This window comes from Danio rerio, chromosome 7 (genome assembly GCF_049306965.1).
Source record: "Danio rerio strain Tuebingen ecotype United States chromosome 7, GRCz12tu, whole genome shotgun sequence".
Taxonomy (NCBI): Eukaryota; Metazoa; Chordata; class Actinopteri; order Cypriniformes; family Danionidae; genus Danio; species Danio rerio.
The window spans coordinates 20,211,986-20,232,500 of NC_133182.1; the positions used below are offsets into that span (position 1 = coordinate 20,211,986).

The window sequence follows — 20,515 nt, forward strand, 5'->3', positions numbered from 1 at the left end:
AATGTTCCATGTTCAAAGCATTTAAGGGGGAGTGTGGTAATCTGCTGTACAATGTATGTAGTCATGATTGACAGAAGAGCCCTCAGTTTTTTTTCTCTCTGCGCCGGCCTCATGCTGGGACAGTGTGGATGGGGCGTAGACAAGGGGATTTTTCTTTGCTCAGGCCTTTCTAATGGGAAAAGGTTAGGGGTCATTCATACAATAGCTTTAATACTAGGCTATTGTAGAAGCAAGAGCGTTACTGTCATTTAGGATCATGGTGTTTTTTGATCAGGGATAAATTGTTCAATATCCTATATATGTCCTATGTATGCAAGTGAGGTCAGGAAGATAATTGATTGCTTGCAGCTTGTTTAAATGCACTTCTATTTTAAAGCAGTTTTAGTCCTAATTAAACAATACGCAACTTCACAATGAACTCAAGAACCTTGTGAGAGAGGCATCCGCAGTACACACACACCATCTGCTGGCTATCAAGGGCACAAACACTGAAATAAAATTGGAAATATGTTTGAAAAGTAAAATTGTGCTTTGATGTTTGCTTGATTCACGCCGTCATCATACACTATAAAGGCTTGCGTCTTAATATATAAGAAAATATTAAGGTCAGTAAAAAAAAAAGGGCCAGACAGAATCTGCTGACTTTTTTTGCTATTTCTTCTGAGAATTGTTTGAAAAATCTGCGGATTTATGCGGAATGATTATGGAAGTATCATAACTAAAAAATTTATATATGAAGTAAAAATTAACTTTTAAAAAAACTTTTATTTAATGTTTACTGTGCAAATCCAATTAGATCCACTTTATTTAGTAAACAAAGCAAGTCTCTCATTTAATATGTCTACTTAAAGTAAGAAAATTTTACTTTACAAACTGTATTGTAAATGAATCATATAAACATTTTCATATTAGTCAATAATTATACTGAAATTATTTAAAAACCTGAATAAATATAAATGTAAACACGTTTATTTAAGTAAATAAACAAAATCACTGATGGACTAAAAGTCTGCAGAAAATCTGCTGAATTTTGTGCGCGCAGATTCTATGTGGGCCTAGCTATTAGCTATTATTATTATAGTCATATAATTTTTTCTAAACTAGATCACTTATATAGAACATGTTCATCGCTCATAAATTATATAGTAAAATGACTAAAAAAGATGAATATGGTCATAATGATATGATGCTGCAAAATAAAAAATAAACAAAGACTGAAATACTATAGCAAACATATTGCTTATTAATAGTGAATGCTTTAACTAACAAGACCTTCAGTGAACAATGAAAAATATTAAGATTTTAAAAAAAATGTAAATTCATTTTCATATTTACCAATGCATCTTAAAAATTTAACTCGTAACTTTTAATATTAAGGCACTTGAGATGTTGTTAACTGTTGTTTTCATTAATTATTAACAAAGTCTATTAATTAAGGAAATTATTGTAATACATTGTTAGTTAGTGCATTAAATAATGGGATATTTGAAACGGTTATTAACTTTTGTTAACTAAATGATTTAAAATTAATGAATTAAACATACTTCTGGGATGACATGGTGGCTTAGTGGTTAACACTGTCGCCTCACAGCAAGAAGGTCACTGGTTCAAGTCCCGGCTGGGTTAGTTGGCATTTCTGTGTGGAGTTTACATGTTCTCCCCATGTTTGTGTGGGTTTTCTTCGGGTGCGCTGGTTTTCTCCACAGTCCAAAGACTGTCTAATGGGAAAAGATTCACTCTGAAAATATAACTCTTTGGATGAACTCAATTTAATTGAGAGCAGGATTTCCATCCAATAAATTTGTTTAGCGCCAACTAAAACAAACTATTTACACAATTAAATGCAACTGAAGTAATCCAACATGTATTTATCAAATAAAAGTTTAAATGCATTTGTATTTTATTTTACTTAAACTGAAAGGACTGATAATATTGTGTATGTCTATTATTTGTTGTACATTTTGAAGTCTCTTAGTTTCACTTGAAGTTATCCTGAATAAACTAAAAGAGCCATTTAAGCATATTTTATTAGTTACAAATACAGTTGATTGAGACTAATTTTAGGACAGTTATTGTTCATTAAGCAAAGCAACAAACTGCAGTTTATTATTTTTTATTTTGCTAATTAAACTGCCAACACTCAAAGCATGGGTGCTTCTTCAAGGTGGTAATCTCAAAACATTACACGAAAATCTTCTAAATCTTCCAACTAAAGTGAGGATTAAATTTGAACAAGTCTTTTTAATAACTTTAAACACCTAAGATTACTTTTATTGTCAACATTTTCTTCACTTTATTCAATCCCACGCAAAGCCTAATGGGAACTCCCCTAACCAGGTAGTCGGACCAACACAATTTCTTCATGTTGTCCCAACGCAAACGCTTGAGTTAACTTAATGGTTTACAAATTGAAGTGGACTGAACATAAAACAAATATATTGGCCAAAGAAATGACAAGAATTGTGTTGTTTCAGTTTATTTTAAACAGGTAGTTTGAACAAGCAGCAGTAATCTTTATTTATTTATTTTTTTAATGCAGGTGACTTGAATAAACTAAACTGGCTGTAATATATGTGTGTGAATGAGTGTAAATGGATGTTTCTGGGTTTCAGCTCGAAGGGCATCAGCTCTGTAAAAGATATGCTGGATAAGTTGGCGGTTCATGCCGCTGTGGTGACCCCTGATGAATAAAGGGACTAAACCGAAGGAAAATGAATGAATACACATACTTCTAAAACATTAATCTTTGTTAAATATAATATTTACATTTAATTAGTCTTATTTACTTTTAGTGGAGGAAAAAAAATCCACATGATAACCATCAATTCTGTTGACAAAACCTACTAGTGGATTTAATAAAAACCTGTCTTAGATATCTTTTGCGTCCTTATTACTATCATTTTTATTTATACCACAGTATAGTCCCTGATGTGATACATCCAGTTACTAGTAAGTGTAACAGGCATGGAAAGAATTGCTCACTTTATTTATAGAATTACACAAAATGTGTGTTAAGTATTAACTGAAGTGTATTAGTGTTTGAGTCTTCTCCTTTAAATCTCCAGAGAAGCTTTAGTTTTAACTTCCTGTTTTGCACCAGCCTCTTCCTTTTCTGCTCTACCTTTAAAAATGTAGTTTTAATGTTTAAATAATATTTAAAACTCTATTTTCTACATTTCCTTTGTTATTTTTGTTTTCCCTTAAATTGAGGATTTTATTTTTTTTTTTTTTCTAATTGAAACATGTGAATGCTAAATGCGCTGCACTTTCTCTTTCTGCACTGACTGCACACAGGAGAGGAGTGAGATTAAAGAGCAGTCACAACTTCTGATCAGTCTAGTTCTCCCACTTAAAAATTAGACAGTACAATGCAGAACCGGTTACATAAACACTTCTTTAAACTAAAAAACACTAGTAATTGTATTTAAAAAATGTATAGTACTAATCTCAATACTAAAATTAAAGAAAAATAAATTAATGTTAAAATGGGAAGTTAAAATTGTTTTATCCTAAACAGCTCAAACAACATCATAGTTTGTCTGCAACACTCAGAAATGTCAATTTTGGAACTTCAATTTAGACTTTTTATGCAATATGATTTGAGCAGTTTGACTGCAAAAATGGTTTTTATTATCTAAATTTGAGTGCAAATATTACTTTTTGACACCTAAAAATCATAATAAGCTTATATTGCATGACAAAAGTAAATATACAAGCAAGAAATAAGTAATATTTAAGTATAATTAATATTTCTCCCAACATCATATGCTGTTGGGAGGTAAACATGGGAGGTAATGAAAAAACAACAACAACAACAACAACAACGAAGCTCAGAATTTACATTCATTACATTTAATGCAAAATGAACGTGACAACAGATCTGGCGCCATCTACCTACAGAACAGAGAAACACTTCAAGCTGCCGTCTGCTAAAGACGTTTACCATTGACGTTCATACTGTACAAGTTAACCTCACAAATTTAAAAAAAGCCAGTCTACATCTGAGGTAACTGAGACCGAAGTGGTAGTAATATCTGGCATCAAAGTTCCCTCATAAAATGAATGAGTATCCACTTTTGAATGATTCAGCTGTGAATTTGTTTGAGATGGAGAATATTCTTCTGTAAATGATGACCGAGACTCCATGCTGATGTCTATTGCAGCTGTTGGCAGAAACTCAGAGACACTGAAACTCACCGGGCTTTGAACATCATCTTCGATTTTTAATGTTGAGATCACAGAGGAGCTGTCAATAATTTCCGCCATCACTGTTGAATCAGAGTGGTTTGAAACTCTTGTGACATCCGCAACTTCCTTTGGCGTGATGGCAGCAGAATGTAGCTTAGCATTAGTGAAAGAAGCACTACCAGCTATATCTGAAAATCGAAATGGCTTAAAACTGTTCAGAGCCGTTTTTGTTGAAGATGCTTTGGGATTTGTTTTGGTGGAGGCATTGTTAAAGGTATTGATTAACCGTCCGATTACAAAGCTGCTTGTGGGACTTGATGACTGGGATGCGTCAATAGCATAGAAGTCAATGTTTGTTTCATTTATCGGGTCAAACTGTTTAATAGTAGATCTGTATATAGTGGAAAATCTATTCACTTTGTGACTCTTTAGATGAGTAGATCTGTATGATGTAGATTGAGTAAATGGCGCTGAATAAGAATTTTGAAAGTATGAATTTTCTCCAGATCCTTTTCCTTTTTCTGTAACTTCAACCAGCTTCCCAATCACAACACTACTTGTCGGACTTGATCTCATGGCATTTTCACTAATATCTGATTGGGTTACTTCAGCTGGGTTTCTATTCCCCAGAATTTCCTTAGCTGAATTTAATGGAGCTTCCGGTTCCTTGTATTTATACATGTGAATTGGATGGACAACAGCAACTGCTTTGTTAATAAGAGGAGTCTTGTAAATTGGTTGAATAATCTCTGATTTAGGATTCTCATGATTGTTGGAAAATTTAGTGGTTGAGAAGTGTGCATTAGAACCAACAAACCTGCTGATGGAGGATCCCACTTTTGGCATTTGACTTAGGTTGTGTAAGGCTGAAGTCCACCTCTTGGATGTTTCTGACTGAACTTCCTCAAGTGGTAATTCCTTGTATGCCTTTTTAAGGTGTTTTTGCAGAAAAGCTGCTCCATTATTTGAAGATTCAGTGCCACTCCTGGCTTCAGCTTGACCTTGAACATCATACTTCATGTTACTTCCACCCTCTTTAAAGGAGAGCTGTAGTCTGTTATTAAAGGAGTCTGTCAGATCAGGATCTGGTTGTTTGTCTTGGCTTGTTTTGAAGTCCTCAAACTGGAAAAGCATTTTTTTAAACTGGTCAGAAATTAAGGGCTCTTGAATGGTACTTGGATGAGCAGCAACATATTGCATATTCAATAAAGAGTTTGTGATAGGTTTCTGTTCAAAGTGCACTTTGGATTTTTGTAGAGATGTTGGGACAAAACCTTTAAAAGCATATGGCTTTTTAGGAGATATATAGTATGGATGGTTTTGATCTGTGGATACAGCTGAATCTTTATATGTGCCAGACGCGGATGGACTAACACTGTAAGCACTCTTTATAGTGTTGCCTGGCACGAGACTTGGCACCGGAAACTTTTTAACAAATAACGAATGGGTTATACTTTGGCCTGAAGGATTCAGATCCGTCCTATGCCGCGTGCTATGCTGACTTGTCTTCATTAGTGAATCATTTGTGATGTCTGGTAGATTAACACTCTTATCACGTTCCAAAAATAACACAGTGTTCTTTGGAAACTGTATTTGGGAGGTCAAATACGTGCCTTGCATTGATGGTTTAGATAATGCAGAAAGCTGGCTTCGGATGTTATTCTCATCTGACAGAAATTGTTTGTAAGAAAGGACACCATTGGTTGTTGACGGGATGTCAACAGATAAACCTGAAGCCACTTCATCATACTTCTGAGTGTGACGTGTTTGAATAGGTTCAACATCCTGATAACTTTGTCCAATGTTTTGGTAACCATTTTGCGCAGAAGTCAATTGAATGTCCTTTAGGGTGTAGCTGTTTGTATAAGACTTCGTATTTCCATACTCTAAGCTGTTTTGTGGATTTGCTTGTGGAATGGTGACCCTTCTAGAATCTGAATGCTTCATCTGATCAGGCTCAGAGGAAAACATCACAAGTTTTTTTAAAGGAAAGATTAGGTCACCTCTATTTGAATTTGGCCTTTTTGCAACTAAAGGTATTAGTCTTGGAACTGTGGGAATCTTAGAAAGAGATGAATCTCTCACATTCCCCAGGGAAGTTTGAGAAAGGGCTGCAGTCCCAGCAGAAAAAACATGTGGCGATGATTTGTGCACTTGTTGATTTGCTTCTAGAAAAGATAAATCTTCTATAATTGGCATGACCCTCCTCGGCCCATTTTGATTGGATTGATCAAACATGGCATTTGCATCACTTTTGAACCTCATATTATGGTTTGCATTGGAGCTTCTGGACATGTAATTAGATGAGATTCTTTCAGCATGTGCTGGTTGGACGGAGATATCTTCCCTCAAATAGGGTTCATTGAGTCGTAATGGTTGTTGACTGCCTGAATGCATTTCTGATTTAGAAATAGGCTGATATCCAAATGTCTCAGATCTATACACATTTCCTGCATGCATTCTGTCCACCGGACCTTCTATCTTCACCAGCCTTAAGCCCAGATTTGTATCACTAGAGCTCCATTGGCTCCCTGTGAAGGGATTGAGTTCCTGTTGGACTGTTTGGAAAGCATAGCTTGTTTTGGCATCATGTCCTTTATTATATTTGACGCTAGACAAATCAACAGGATTATTTCTGCTGCTGGACAAGATCTTATTTTGGTAATTCATAACATATGCAGGATCTTTTGGTTCAGTAAGTCTAAAGCTTGGGTTTTTGGCATTGCCATCGCTTTTCTGACTGTATGGGGCTGAGTTGACTCTGGGCCACTGATATTTGCTGTTAAACTGTACTAAATTGTTTAGTAGAGTGCCTTTTATTGGCTTTTGGATGGAAGAATCAGCAATGTTGAAAACTTCCAGTGCTTGCAATTTGATCTTTGGTTCATTTCCAGCGATGTCTCCTAAATGGATTGGCAATAAACCAACAATACATTTAGTTATCAATATTATAAAATAAATATTCCTATCAGTTTTAATTTGACACTTTAGTTCATACTTTACACAAAAATACTTGATTTGACGCAACAAATTATTCCAATAATACTTGTAACCACATCTTACCAAAAGACAGTCCAGGAAAACACCCAACAACAGAGTGAGTCAAACAAACCAACAGCAATCTGTATAAAAACAGGTTCATTTTAAGATTTTACTTACATAACAACAGAACCAAACCTCTATAAACTGTTACACTGAAATGGAATGTAAATGCTTACCTCAGAAAGCAATGATGAGACATGTTTAAAGCTCTATAGTGCAAGTTTTTGTCACACCTGCTCAAAATGACCCTATTAATGTGGCCTTACCTGAAACACTGACATTGTTGATCAACTTTGTTCATCATAATGAGGCCCACCTGAATGCATTTAGAGCTAAGTGCATGCAGAATTGCCCATATGCTTATTTTTATTGATTTCAGTTGTGTACATTTGCACAGCGTCAAATAAAAATGAGCACTTTTTAACAGCTGTTCATTTACATGACAAAAACCGCTTATGGAGATGGTAAACTTTTGAAAATGCACTTTATGTGCAATAATATTTCAAATATATACTATGGTTGTTTTTGTGTACCAGACCCTGTTTTTTACTACAAGAAAATGGAGTTTATGCACGAGCATGTGTTCGGTTTATAGAGGTGTATGAGAACCTGACAACCAAACAAGAGTGTTTAGATTCATGGGAACAGGATATCACTTTTACATTTATCGGCATGTGGAGTAAAATATATAACTATTTATAATTAAATAAGGCATCATGGTAGCGCAGTGGGTAGCACAATTGCCTCACAGCATGAAGGTCGCTGATTCAAGCCCATGCTGGATCAGTTGGCATTTCTGTGTGTAGTTTGCATGTTCTCCTCGTGTTTGCGTGGGTTGCTCCTGTTTCACTTGACAAAGACATGCGGTACAGGTGAATTGAAAAAGCTAAATTGGCCGTAGTGTATGTGTGTGAATGAAAGAGTGTATGGGTGTTGAGTTGCAGCTGGACATTTGCGGTGTAAAACGTGTTGGATAAGTTGATGGTTTATTCCGCTGTGGTGACCCCAGATAAATAAAGAGACTCAGTCGAAAAGAAAATGAATGAATTAAGTAACTAATATAAAATTATTTATACACACACACGGTAAACTTGTATATGTAGTTTAAAAATATTTATTTGGTACAAATGTAGCATTATACAGTAATTCAATATTTTAACTTTATAAAAATCTAATATTAAAAAATCATTTGTGATCATGAAACGAGTTTAAAAATGACACATAATTTAGGCACAATCATTTGATACAAATGTAATACTGAAAAACTCCTTAATTAAACAAATTAAAAGATACAATAAATACAACATTTCATAACAATGAATTAGAATATTTTACATTTCAAGACAGAAAAGTCATTGGGAATGTGTTCCAGGATTTTGTAACAGCAAAAAGAGCACCACAAACACGTCTACTGGCAGTGTGGTTCATTTCAGCCAAAAATGATTTTAACATGTGCTGTTGCTGTGTTTATGGGTTGTTTTGCAACAACCTCACATGTCTGTTATGGTGACGAGTCACACCCAGCTACAAACAGCCCTCATGTGCCCGAAAGGCACTGACAGTCCCACTATACATTGTGCAAACATGCGGTCCACAGCTTCCCTTTCAGAGGTGAATTGGGAATGTGCAGTAATGAGTGTCTGAGGACAGCACTAGAGTCGGTCAGCAACTTGAAATTGTCATTCACATCATGTAGCAGGACATAACCGCCAGGTCCCTCAAGTCTGCATCACTTATAGTACAATCTGAAAAAAACAAAACAAAAACACATGACAATTAGTTCTTGATGCACTCAATTCAAGTACTAAATTGACAAGTTAACCCAAAAATTCACCTGCTAAACGATAAAAGTATATTTTGATAAACGCTGAAAACCTGTAGCCATTGGAAGTCATTAATGTTTACAGGTTTTCAGCCTTCTTTTAAATATGTTCAAGAAAGAAATACAAAATATTTTGGCACAAGTGAAGGAGGCTGAGTAAATGATTTTCATTTTTGTGTGAGATATACCCTTAAGCACATTAAAAGACACCTATAGCAGGTTATCGAGGTGAAATACTCACTTATGTTCCCGTCTCCGACAACTTTTTTCCACACTTTTTTTAAGCACTTCACCAGGTGTCCCTTTCGGGTTCGTGGTGGTGGGGAAACGTCCTCTCTGGCTAGACAGGGAACTCCGGCTGGAGAAGGGACGTCTTGATGTTGTTCCTCTGCGTTTTCATCATCATCATCATCATCCTCACATTCCTGAGAGCTTCCCGCGGTTACAAGTCGCTCAAAAATGTCCTCGTCTACCGGCAGGTTGTCTTTGATTCTCGCCTCCGGCATCTCCGTGGAGTGTCGGCACAGTGGACACACTATCCGGGGCTCGTGAGTCTCCGCAGACCGGCCGATGGTCACCAAGCAGCTCTCGCAAAACGTGTGTTTGCAGCTCAGCTGTCGAGGACACCGCCGGCCGAGGTTGTAAGCTCGGTAGCAGATTCCGCACTCCGATTCTGGAAACATGTTGTCCTGTTGTTTGCGAGTTATTGAAAGTGAATAACTTACGCCGGGGACTCATTATATAGGCAGTCGCTGTGCTGAAAGCGGATGTGTGTATGTAAAACATGTGGGCGGGAGGAGTGTCTCACCCTCCCTCTCAGGGAAACCGTCTGTAGCAACAGGAATAAAGTTTATAAACAAAGTGATGTCACTGCGGCAGCAAGCGCGGTGATGTCATTACCCTAACGTGTTTCTGGCCCCCGAAACGGATGATCCCACTTCATCAAATGTTGAGTCAGACCGTTCTACGTGTCTTAACTTATTTGTTCTATTATACTATTTTAGGAAAACGAAAGTAGGAATTCCCCATTTAGTGGTTAAGATTTATGATCGAAAACACCTGTAATTCCCATAAAAGAGAAATTTGATAAGTGTCAACATTGTGAGATTCATATAGGAGGAATTCCTGTAAATGTAGCTGCTGTAGTAAATCAGATGAAGGTGATTTACCTTACCTTTAGGTGTTTTAAGGTGTGTAGAGGTAGGTTCTCTCTTTTGGTTTGTTTTGTAATGTAGGAAAATCTGTTATTTTTGCAAGTTGTAAATGTGTAATGGGGTTTTTATTTATAATTTTTTATTGTAAGTTTGATGTATGGCTGAAAGCAGACCAACAAGACCCGTACTGATATATATATGAGCAATATCACATTCGTAGCTGTGCGATATGGCCATGTATCGGCACTGGTGGGAGTGCCCCCACCAGTGCCGATATACAACCATATCGCACTGCTACGTAATAATACATATATTATTTTTTTATGTGGTTGATGCCTTTCCAGTCCCAATTGTTTATAACAAGCATTACATATAAAAATAAGAGTGGAAATAGCTCCTTAAAGAACATCATCATTTCACAAGAACCTTTTCACTTTACTTTTTTATCATAAACGTAGAAAAACTAATATAAACTTGAAAAACTTTTAACTAAATAGTTCTTTGAGGAACCAGAAAAATGTGAGGAATGCATCATACACACAATTGAAGATCTGCTGTAAGGAGATCCATTTCCAACATTTGTACTACACTTTTTTTTGCACACCAAAATTACGATCAGAAAAAGCAGAATGGGCACTTTTTATGACCACATCTTGATTGTCTTGTTGCATTCCTATGTTTGTTTGTTTATATATATATATATATATATATATATATATATATATATATATATATATATATATACATATATATATATATATACATACATACACACACACACACACACACACACACACACACACAGTTGAAGTCAGAATTATTAGCCCCCCTGAATTATTAGACCGCTTGTTTATTTTTTCCCCAATTTCTGTTTAACGGAGAGAAGATTTGTTCAGCACATTTCTAAACATAATAATTTTAATAACTCATTTCTAATAACTGCATTATTTTCTCTTTGCCATAATGACAGTAAATAATATTTTACTAGATATTTTTCAAGACACTTCTATACAGCTTAAAGTGACATTAAAAGGCTTAACTAGGTTAATTAGGTGAATAGGCAGGTTAGGGTAATTAGGCAAGTTATTGTATAACCATGGTTTGTTCAGTAGATTATCGAGAAAAAATATAGCTTAAAGGGGCTAATAATTTTGTTCCTAAAATGGTGTTTAAAAATTAATAGCGGCTTTTATTCTAAGAAAATTTTATTTCTCAGAAGAAAAAATATTATCAGACACATAGTGAAAATGTCCTTGCTCTGTTACACATAATTTGAAAAATATTTAAAAAAAAGAAAAATAATTTGAAGGGTGCTAATAATTCTGACTTCAACTGTATGTATATATATATATATATATATATATATATATATATATATATATATATATATATATATATATATATATATATATATATATGCGGATGTGTAGTATATATAATTTATTTATATTATATATATATATATATATATATATATATATATATATATATATATATATATATTTAGACCCATGTTTTCAGAGGCCTCAGTCTCCTAGTTATGATCTACTCAGAGTTTTGGATTGCAGCATTCACATTTATTGAAATGGACAGAGAAGGTGCTGCAGTTTGATTTAATAAAATGAAGCTTATGTCAAATGTGAACACCTTATAGGAATAGTTCAGACAAATATTTAAAATAAATAATTTACTTAATTTACTCGACGAGGCTTGACCCAGCGACCTTCTTGCTGTGAGGCAACAGCACTACCTACTGCGCCACTGTGTCACCTGTTTCATAACATCTAATTTTTTTATGAGATGGGTTGTTAGCCCAATGCTCAACCCCCAACCTGAAGGACTAGGAAGTACACACATACACTATGGACAATTTAGCTCAATCAATTCACCTAGTGCATGTCTTCGGACTGTGGGGGAAACCAGTACCCGGAGGCCACTGAGCGTAAGGGGTTATTTTTACATCAGATTTATGTCCTTTTGTAAACTTTAATAAAATGCCACTATACCCAACAACATTATACAGGACTGTGTTGGTCTGACAGAATAAAATCAAAATAAAGTTAATTTTTGGGCTATTTAAGCTTTTTAAATCTCATTTCAACATGTCACACACAAAATTATAAATCTTTCCCCCCACATTTGTACAAGCTATGCTTTTTTTGTACAATGACCCTTTCCCCTGTTACACAGTTTACTGGAATCCTCTACGACACACTCAGTGGCTTTGTTTTCTACAGTAAGTTTGGAGGAAACAACTGTTTTATAAAAATAAACATGCGATTGCAGCTCGGGAAATACAATACACACATGCTGTGCTGCTCCTTATTAGCCTTATCCAAACAAAAGCCCTCAGCCCCACACGGTGTGATTTCCCAGAATGCACTCCCCTCCTGTTTTCTCCCTCCCCATCATTCCCTTACATGGGCTTGGGTGTGCCGCTCTCCTCTAAACTGGCTTCAGCCGGCTGTCCTTTCCTCGGAGCGCTTCCCGCAGTATTCCCCTTCTCTTGTATTCCTTTACCTTTTGTAGATCCTTCTTCAGAACTCACGGTATCTCATGCCTTTGGCTTCAGTTTGTCAATATTTTCTCAGAGGCTTTCTTATTTGGTAGAGTTTCTGATTCTTAATTTGTCAAGCATATCACATGTGTCACTTCTCAAGTATATCACATGTGTTTCTACACTGAAAGAGGAGTCATGCTAGACGTGATCGAGACAATAAAAGGTCAAAGGAAGTTGAGAGCGTCTACAATGGGCTAGGGTTAGAAAGTTGAGTTGTAAAAAAACAAAACAAAAGTAGAGTATGTGTCACTGACAGCCATGAGTAACGTGCTGTTAAACACTCACTACAAAACAGGACCTGTGACCATCCAGTCTACACTATCTTGTGAGTTATAAATAGAGATTGAAGGACAGTCGGTTCTTAATTATTTACTTACTCAGCAATACCAAAATAACAACCAGTTGTTTGAGTTTTATACAGTCATTCCAATGCCAGATAATAGCTGTCTGTGAAACAGTAACCATGTGCTATAAAATGTTCTGTCGTTTTTCCTGTGAAATATGCTAATTAGCTTTATGTGAACAGCATTAATAAGTGAAGACGTGGATTTAAAATAGCTTTTCGAACTCAGATATTTTTTTTTTATTTTGGCTTGATTGTGCTTAGTTTTCAATTTTTATAAGAATAGCTCATCCAGGAACTCAATCTGTCATGATTTACTTCCCTTGTTATTTTCTAACTTAGTGTGACTTTTTTCGATTGTGTTTGTCCTTAAAGTGAGAGTCCTGACCCCTATGAACTGCCACTAGGAGGAAAAACAGATCTGAAGCAGACAATTTTGTTGAGGTTTAGATAAGCTGTGCAAGTTATTGATTTAAGACTCCTTTGAAAAATGCAGGAGTTTGGGTGTATTTACTCCAGACCATGCTAAATTAAAGTTTGCATGATTTTTTCAACTATATTTCTCTTTATTTGATTAATGTTTCATTGTATATTCTGCAGTAAGTGTTATTTTAATATGGATATATTATTAAAATGTACATATTTATAGTTTTATTTATATTGTGAGTTTACCGTATGTTTTTGTATATTTTCAATTATGACAGTTTTTTGTACACTAACCAGTCACTTTATTAGGTACACCTGTCCAACTGATCGTTAACGCAAATTTCTAATCAGCCAATCACATGGAAGCAACTCAATGCATTAAGGCATGTAGACATGACGAGCATTAGAATGGGGAGGAAAGGTGAATTAAGTGACTTCAACACTGCAAAAAATGCTTTTCTTGCTTAGATTTTTTGTCTTGTTTCTAGTCTAAATATCTAAAAATTCTTATATCAAGAAACATTTTTTAGAAAAGCAAAATATATTGTCTTGTTTTGAGAAATAATATGCCAATATTAAGTCAGTTTTTCCTTAAAACAAGCAAAATAATCTGCAAATGGGGTAAGCAAATTAATCTTTGACGTAAGATTATTTTGCTTACCCCATTGGCAGATTATTTTGCTTGTTTTAAGGAAAAACTCACTTAATATTGGCATAATATTTCTCAAAACAAGGCAATATGTTTTGCTTGTTTAGAAAATTCTTCTTGATTTAGGAATTTTTAGATATTTGGACTAGAAACAGGACAAAAAATGCAGTGAAACATGGCATGGTTGTTGGTACCAGACAGGCTGGGGTGAGTATTTCAGAAACTGCTGATCTACTGGAATTTTTACACACAACCATCTCTAGGGTTTACAGAGAATGGTTCTAAAGGAAGAAAATATCAAGTGAGCAGGAGTTCTGTGGGTGCAAATGCCTTGTTGATGCCAGAGGCCAGAGGAGAATGGCCAGACTGGTTCCAGCTGATAGAAAATCTAGACTAGAGTAACTCAAATAACCACTCATTACAACCGAGATATGCAGAAGAGCATCTCTGAACACAACACGTCGAACCCGCACAGGCTCACCAAAATTGGACAATAGAAGATTGGAAAAACATTGCCTGGTCTGATGAGTCTCGATTTCTGCTGCAACATTCGGATGGTAGGATTACAATTTGGCATCAACAACATGAAAGCATGGATCCATCCTGCCTTGTATGAACGGTTCAGGTTGCTGCTGGTGGTGTAATGGTGTGGGGGATATTTTCTTGGCACACTTTGAGCCCTTTAGTACCAATTGAGCATCGTGTCAACACTACAGCCTACCTGAGTATTGTTGCTGACCATGTCCATCCCTTTATGACAACTGTGTATCTTTGATGGCTACTTCCAGCAGGATAACACGCCATATCACAAAGCATGAATCATTTCAGACTGGTTTCTTGAACATGACAATGGGTTCGCTGTACTCAAATGGCCTTCACAGTCACCAGAGCTCAATCCAATAGAGCATCTTAGCGATGTTGTGGAACGGGACAATCGCATCATGGATGTGCAGCTGACAATTCTGCAGCAACTGCATGATGCTATCCTGTCAATGTGAACCAAAAAATCTATGAGGAATATTTCCAGTACCTTGTCGAATCTATGCTATGAAGGATTAAGGCAGTTCTAAAGGCAAAAGGGGGTCCAACCCGGTACTAAGGTGTACCTAATAAAGTGGCTGATCAAACAAATAAAAATAATTTATGCTCATATTTGAATATTTTAGTTTGAAACCTTTAATAGAACTGTAAGCATGCTTTAGTTAAAATAAAAGGCTTAATAGAAAGGTTCCTTGTTATATTTGGCAAATAATTAAATCAAAACTTTAAAGAGATAGTTCACATAAAAATTAAAACTCATCGTTTACTCATCTTTCACTTGTTTAAACCCTATTTGAGTTTCTTTCTTCTGTTAAACACAAATTAAGATATTTCAAAGAATGCTGGTTTGATGGCACACATAGCTTTGAAAGTACTTTTTTTTTTGTTATGGAAGTGAATTGGTTTCCGGAAATGGCATTCTTCAAAATATCTTAATTTATGTTTAACTGAACAAAAGACACTCATAAAGGTTTCAAATCACCCAAGGGAAAGTAAATTATGAAATAATTTTCATTTATGGTCGAACTGTCCCTTAAAATTGAATATAAATACATTAAAACACTGTTAAACTCAAGGTTTATGGAGATGATAAAGAAAAAGTCTTAAAATTTGCAGTGGAAAAAAAACAATAAAAAATGTGGATTTAAAATAACTTGTGAGTTTTTTTCTTATCAGTTATGCACATTAGGTTTTTATAATATTAATGTTTTTGCAGTATGTCACAAGATTTTACTGTTACATTTTTCGATGTAAATTTTACAGAAATATTTATGCTGTAAATTTTCTGTCAAATTGTTTTGCATGTTTTAGTTTTCGTTAGCTAATAACTCTAGTTTGCATCCAGTTGTCAGAGCATTGTAGAACTGTATCACAATCAAATTAAATTTTAAGAACATAAAAATAAAACAAGTAAAACCAACAGCACCGTGAGATCTTTTCAAAAGCATCAGCATCCCGCAGCAACAATCGCTCTCATGCTGATCCCTCTCCTAGTAACCAACTCCTCTCTTGATAATAAATGTCAGAGAAAGCAGCCCCCACCCCTGCCACACAATGCAGGGCATCAGGGGAGGTGAAGAGACAGCAGTAAACACACGTGTGGAGTAAAAACAGACCTGTTAACCACTGACAAAGCTTAGGCACGAGGTGTTTTCCACCCAAAAACTTCTGAAGTGTGACTTTAAACTGACCCAGCATGGACTCGGGACTCACGTTCAAACGGCCACACACCACTTCACCTTGAAAAACACAGACGAGCTGGAACGGTGAGTCAATCTTTTACCTTTCCTTCACGCACTACAAACTGGAGAGCTAATAGAACAACTCGCTCTGCTTTCTGCACAGATCTATGCAAAGAAAACTTACAGTCCTGCCAGATTGTAGTTCAAATAATGAAAAAAAAAGCTTACTTAGAAATTTTGTCTTGTTTCTAGTCTTAAATTAAGAAGATTTTCTGGAAAAGTAAAAATTATTGACCTGTTTTCAGAAAATGAAGTGGGTTTTTCCTTAAAACAAGCTAAATAATCTGCTAGTGGGAAATAAATAATATTTTAAAAGTAAAATAATCTTGTTTTCGATTTGAAATAAAAAATAGCTTACCCAGCTGGACGAATATTTAGCTTGTTTTCCTAAAAACAGGATCATTTTCTTCTTAAATGCTTCTTGATTTAAGATTTTTAAGATATTTGGACTAGAAACAAGACACAAATTCTAAGTAAGCTTTTTGTTTTTTTGCAGTGTTTGTGTTACATCTGGCTTGCAGGATTGTGAGTTTTCTTTGTGTAGATCTGTTTCAAAACCTCTAAGTAAGAAAAGCATATTTTTTTCAGTAAAATTTTACAAAATTACAATTTTCTTAAGTGAACATTAAGACCAAACTCGACCCCCTTATAATACATTTATGTGTGTGTCATTTGTATTTCAGTAAATAATGGGGTTTGATAAGTGTTTTCCACCGAAACCGGCACTTTTGGTTAAGTTGCACAATTCTAAATGCACATTTAAAACTTTTCTTTGTTTTAGCCATTGGTTAAGTTCATAGTGTGTATTTTAAAGCAATTGTTCACCCTAGAAGTTTAATTTTCTCACCCTGAAGTGGTTCCAATCTTTACTTTTTTCCAGTTAAAATAAGAAAAATGCGGGGAAGCGGTGGCACAGTGAGTAGCACATTCGCCTCACAGCAAGAAGGTCGAGCCTCAGCTGGGTCAGTTGGCATTTCTGTGTGGAGTTTGCTAGTTCTCCCTGTGTTTGAGTGGGTTTCCCTCAGGTGCTCCGGTTTCCCCCCCAGCCCAAAGACATGTGGCATAGGTGAACTGAATAAGCTAAATTGGTCGTAGTTTATGTGTGTGATTGAGAGTGTATGGGTGTTTCCCAGTGAATAGTTGCAGCTGGAAGGGCATCTACTGCGTAAAACAGAGGCTAAATAAGTTGGCAGTTCATTCCGCTGTGACGACCCCAGATTAATAAAGGGACTAAGGCGAAAAGAAAATGAATGAATAAGAAAAACGCTAAAAATTTACAACAGAAAAAATATAATATAGAAGTTAATGACTATTGATCACAAACATTCTTCAAAATATCTTCTTTTGTGTTCAACAGAAAAAACTTGACCTGTATATTTTGTTGCCGGTTTAGATTATGAAAGATTGTTTTTTAAATTTTTTAAAAATGATATTAATTTTGTGAAAAGTCAAATGAGCCCCTTAAATCTTTTTATTTGTGATGTTTTTATAAATGTTTTGCACCATAATTCAGCTAAAGATAAAATTGAAGGCAAAACTATTAGCCACTCTGTGAAATAAGAAATAAACATATATAGTTGAAGTCAGAATTATTAACCCCTCCGGTTAATTTGTTTCCCCAATTTCTGTTTAACAGAGCGAAGATTTCTAATAACTGAATTATTTTGTCTTTGCCATGATGACAGAAATTCTTCAAGACACTTCTATACAGCTTAAAGTGACGTTTAAAGGCTTAACTAGGTTAACTGATTAACTAGGCAAATAATTTTGACCTTAAAAGGGTTTTTAAAAATTTAAAACTGCTTTTATTCCAGCCGAAATAAAACAAAGGACTTTCTCCAGAAGAAAACATTATCAGACATACTGTGAAAATTTCCTTGCTCTCTTAAACATCATTTGGGAAATATTTAACAAAAAATTTCAAGGGGGGCCAATAATTCTGACTTAAACTGTATTTTCTCATTTTATGTTTAACAGAATTTTTTTAAACAATATTTGAAATAACTAATTTCTAATAATTACATTTTTCTTTTGTCTTTGCCATGATGACAGTAGATAATATTTCTGGTTATTTTGCAAGATGTAGTATTTAGCTTAAAGTAATTTTAAAGCCTTAATTAGGTATGTTAACAAGGCAAGTTAGGATAATTAGGCAAGTCAATGGACAACAGTGGTCTGTTCTGGAGCCAATTAAAAAATTTTAAGGGATCTAATAATATTGACCTTAAAATAATAATTATAAAAAGATTTTATTTCATGCATCCAAACTAAATGCAACTAAAAGAAATAAAACCTTTTTCAGAAAAAAATACAGGAAATACTGTGAAAATGTCATAAAAACATTACAATTTCATTGAAGGGTTAATAGTTTTGCCTTCAACTGCATACGTTGACAGTGCAAATGTTAAGATGTGCAGCGCTTATATTTGAATAAATGTTACGTGCAGTTCCGCAGTCCTGAGACATTAGTAATACTGTGGAGACGTGCATTGCTAGGCAGCTCCTCCTGTGAGTGATGGTCGCTCTGACTATATTCACTCGAGAGTTGGATTGAAACTGCAACACTAATAAGAAAACAGACAGCAGGGTTTACTAGAAGCGAACAGTCGTAATAAATCTTATTTGTGTGTGCTGTAATCTACACATTTCATGACTGTTGAAAGAAGGCTGTAAATGCAGTAATATACTATGTTCATGTCTAGGATTGTGTATTTAATGAACTGTATATGCAGCTGTACAGGCAGTAATAGTCATGATCATGAAGTCTACGTGACTTTTTTTGGTGTTTTACTGTTGTGATTAAGCATGCCAGGTCAAGCCAATAAGGAAGTTTCTCAACATTTCAGCATTCAGAAATGATTTGATGCTCCTACCCTTGAGAGAAGTAACTTGTGAAACTGGGTCAGTTCCACTTATTCATAAACTAGATGAGTCCTGATTAAGCAAGTTTAATCTGACAAATAAGTAGAGCATATCTAGGATATTTTTGTGTGATATGCACAGTTGAAGTCAAAATTATTCGCTCTCCTGTGAATCTTTCATTCATTTATTCATTTTCTTGTTGGCTTAGTCGCTTTATTAATGAATGAACCACCAACTTACCCAGCATGTTTTTATGCAGCGTGTGCCCTTCCAGCCACAACTCATCTCTGGGAAACACACACAACGGACAATTTAGCCTACCCAATTCACCTGTCTTTGGACTGTGGGGGAAATCGGAGCACCTGGAGGAAATCCACGCAAATGCAGGGAGAACATGCAAACTCCACACAGAAATGCCAACTGAGCCGAGGTTCGAACCAGCAACCTGTGAGGCGACAGCACTACCTACTGCGCCACAGCGTTCCCCCCCTCATGTGAATCTTATTTTTTTCTTTTTCAAATATTTCTCAAATGTTTTTTAGCAGAGCAAGGAGTTTCATAGTATAATATAATATATTTTCTTCTGAAAAAAGTCTTACTTGTTTATTTCGGCTTGATTTAAAAGCAGTTTTTTTTATTTTAAACCTATTTTAAGGACAATATTATTAGCACCAATTAGCATGATATTTCTGATTGTCTACAGAACAAATTACTTTTATACTGTACGCTGACTTGTCTAATTGCCTATTTAACCTAGTTAAGCCCTAAAATTACACCCATCTATATACACTCACTGGCCACTTTATTAGGTACAACTTACTAGTTCTGGGTTGGATCCCCTTTTGCTTTTAGAACTGCCTTAATCATTCATGGCATGATGGGATGAATGTCGCATCAGAAATCGAGACTCATCAGACCAATTTTGGTGAGCCTGTGCAAATTGTAGCCTCAGTTTCCTGTTCTTCTTAGTTGACAAGAGTGGCACCCAGTGTGGTTTTCTGCTGCTGTAACCCATGTAGATCCAGACATGATTCAACATGTTGTGCATTTAGAGATGCTCTTTTGGATACCTCGGTTGTAACGAGTGGTTATTTGAGTTACTGTTGCGTTTCTATCAACTTGAACCAGTCTGGTCATTCTCCTTTGACCTCTGGCATCAACAAGGCATTTGTGCCCACAGAACTGCA

At 35.4% G+C, this 20,515-nt stretch overlaps 3 protein-coding genes and 1 long non-coding RNA gene across 6 annotated transcripts in view; 1 reads left to right on the forward strand and 3 right to left on the reverse strand.

The window, feature by feature from the left end:
* Nucleotides 1-3,836: 3,836 nt before the first annotated feature.
* On the reverse strand, nt 3,837-7,459 carry LOC110439932 (uncharacterized). Its single transcript, XM_021477767.3, has 3 exons — nt 7,407-7,459; nt 7,252-7,310; nt 3,837-7,091 (listed from the first exon to the last, which is right to left on the reverse strand). Exons 1-3 carry the CDS (start codon nt 7,427-7,429, stop codon nt 3,973-3,975), a joined length of 3,201 nt encoding a protein of 1,066 aa, XP_021333442.1. The 5' UTR covers nt 7,430-7,459; the 3' UTR covers nt 3,837-3,972.
* An 869-nt stretch (nt 7,460-8,328) lies between these two features.
* Nucleotides 8,329-9,820, reverse strand: si:ch73-335l21.4. The gene is made up of 2 exons (NM_001386727.1): nt 9,294-9,820; nt 8,329-8,975 (listed from the first exon to the last, which is right to left on the reverse strand). Exons 1-2 carry the CDS (start codon nt 9,733-9,735, stop codon nt 8,914-8,916), a joined length of 504 nt encoding a protein of 167 aa, NP_001373656.1. The 5' UTR covers nt 9,736-9,820; the 3' UTR covers nt 8,329-8,913.
* A 2,072-nt stretch (nt 9,821-11,892) lies between these two features.
* On the reverse strand, nt 11,893-16,219 carry LOC141375343 (uncharacterized). Its single transcript, XR_012383238.1, has 3 exons — nt 16,151-16,219; nt 14,360-15,170; nt 11,893-13,977 (listed from the first exon to the last, which is right to left on the reverse strand). It is a non-coding gene; the product is annotated as an uncharacterized lncRNA (long non-coding RNA).
* Nucleotides 16,171-20,515, forward strand: part of si:ch73-335l21.2 — a 7,663-nt gene continuing 3,318 nt past the window's right edge. The window contains exons 1-2 of one of the 3 annotated variants that reach the window (XM_073905900.1): nt 16,171-16,490; nt 17,347-17,381. In XM_073905900.1, coding sequence (XP_073762001.1) covers nt 17,361-17,381 — 21 coding nt within the window. In that variant the 5' untranslated portion in view covers nt 16,171-16,490; nt 17,347-17,360. Of the gene's footprint in view, nt 16,491-17,346; nt 17,382-19,587; nt 19,823-20,515 lie in introns of all 3 variants that reach the window. The other 2 variants (XM_068222091.2, NM_001386653.1) reach the window with 2 other exon arrangements.